Source organism: Neltuma alba, unplaced genomic scaffold (genome assembly GCF_004799145.2).
Source record: "Neltuma alba isolate B1F8T4 unplaced genomic scaffold, ASM479914v2 tig00011918_pilon, whole genome shotgun sequence".
NCBI lineage: Eukaryota > Viridiplantae > Streptophyta > Magnoliopsida > Fabales > Fabaceae > Neltuma > Neltuma alba.
In genome coordinates, this window is record NW_021636511.1 from 22,143 (window position 1) to 24,201 (window position 2,059).

Below are 2,059 nucleotides of genomic sequence, written 5' to 3' on the forward strand. Positions count from 1 at the left end.
GGCCATTAGTAATCGTCATTTTGATGAGCACGCTAAGCTTATCAGATCTAGACCTTCTATATGTGATTTGAGGGTCTGGATTTAAAATTTTTAATTAACTATGTTTAAATAGAAAAAATTATATTTTGAAAAAAATGATAATTAAGAGATTATCTCTAATTTAGATTCTACACATATTAAAATAATTATTTTAAACAAATAAAAATAAAAAAGATTTCACATTCAGACCATCTAAATGAAATATGAATGATCAAAATCTGATGAGTAATGCCAAAATTGGCTCCCATGATCAAACATTTGGAGCAAATCCATTGGGTTCCGGCTCTGTCGAGATGCTCTCTCCACTCGCAAACCACTGCACAGTTCGCTCCACAATCGGCAACCAAATCCTCCTCACTTTCTCTTCCCTCTCATTATCCTCCACGTTGACGCTTTCTGCAAACCTCGCCACCTTGGCAATCTCCGACATGGATCTCTTCTCCCCCGGAGCAGTCAGCAATGTAAACGAGTTGTCTTCCTCAGAGAATGTCGTGCTCAGGATCTCAGAATTCAACGACAGCAAGTCCGACGAATTAAGATCACTCCATCTGCTCCTAGTAGCTACATCAGATATAACTATTTTATGATTAAGTCTATGCACAGGTTTCCAATCATTAAATACAGAAGAACCCATGTTTGATTGCTCCCTCTGAACAAAGATTTCAAGGTCGGGAACTTCTGTTATGTCGGAAGGAACTCGAAGGAACCTGGAACTGATGGAGGAATTGAATGTCTTGATATCCTTAAGATCAACCTTGTCTCTGCAAAGAGGACAAGTCGAGTGACATTCGAGCCACCTATCGATGCAATTCATGTGGAAAGCATGCTTACACTTCGGCAGCAACCTGAGAACCTCAACATCATCGAATTTTGACAGACAAACTGCACATTCTAAGCCTTCTTTTGACCCTTTGAGTGAAGAGAACTTGAAAAATGGCAGTGCTTGGATCACTTGTTTGTCTATCCCGGCATATCTTGACCCAGATGAAGATCGACGACTTATTCCTGGATTATTGTTCATATCTAGGTTTAGATCATCAGACTCAGTAAAGGAGCGGATTTTACAGAACTTTACGTAAGCCAGAACGAGAAATGATATGCCCAACATAGCAGTAAGGATTGCTATTATAATTCTTTTACTTGTGGGATGGATGTTTTGAGGCATATCTTGCAGCAGGCTGCTTTCTGGTGTTCCTTGGGATTGCACAGCCAACAACAACGAGAGAATCATAATGAACACCACCAAGCACTTGCTCTTCTTTGGCATATCTAGCCTACGAGATCACTGATTTTTAAGGTTTTTTTTTTTGCCCTCAGACAATTCCAAAAGGTCATTTTGTTTATTTTAATATTTCTTCTCACTGTAACAATCCCCACGAGGAGATGTTACTATGTGTTTGTTGGTTTATGATGACATGTCTTTGTCTTGGAAAATTAACCAAGTTTATCTTGATGAAGGGGGCCCTTCATTCATAGTATAGGTTTAATACCCTTTGAGAAGATCAAGAGAATGACATTAATTAATACTAAATGATGCCTACCTACAAGAAACAAAGCAATTGATCATGATAAAGTAATTAATATGCTAAATCAATGGTTATTAAGCAAGCAAAGTAATTTTATAGACATAGACATTGCAGATGATGACACCAGTAGGCAGTAGGCTTCATCACGCCAGTTTTTTCTTTTGCCACAATCCAAGAATATCACCCCATACATACGATCAAGACGAAAAGATGTATTTTTATTTTTATTTTAATTTTTATTCTATTATGTTTCATTCACATAATGCACTCACAGAGACATGCATCGCAGGAACACAAGGGAAGAAAAAGGAAACTTTGGTTGCTTAAATTTAAATAAAGAAAGATAATTAAGAAGTTGAAGGATGGCAATTCTGAGGAAATTATTAAATGAAAAGTGAGTAATTAAATCTCATATTGTTTGTAAGGGAAAAACATATTACTAAAATAGTACTATCTTTAGTCCTTAATGTAAGAACTAGTTTGATATTCAATTT

At 36.6% G+C, this 2,059-nt stretch overlaps 1 protein-coding gene across 1 annotated transcript; it reads right to left on the reverse strand.

Annotated features, from left to right (window-relative positions):
• Positions 1-289: 289 nt before the first annotated feature.
• Positions 290-1,306, reverse strand: LOC114719510 (E3 ubiquitin-protein ligase ATL42-like). Its single transcript, XM_028905018.1, has one exon. It carries the CDS (start codon positions 1,304-1,306, stop codon positions 290-292), a length of 1,017 nt encoding a protein of 338 aa, XP_028760851.1.
• Positions 1,307-2,059: the final 753 nt, after the last annotated feature.

Coding starts and splice junctions, on each gene's coding strand:
- LOC114719510 (XM_028905018.1), bottom strand. CDS start 1,306: ATGCCAAAGAAGAGCAAGTGCTTGGTGGTGTTCATTATGATTCTCTCG.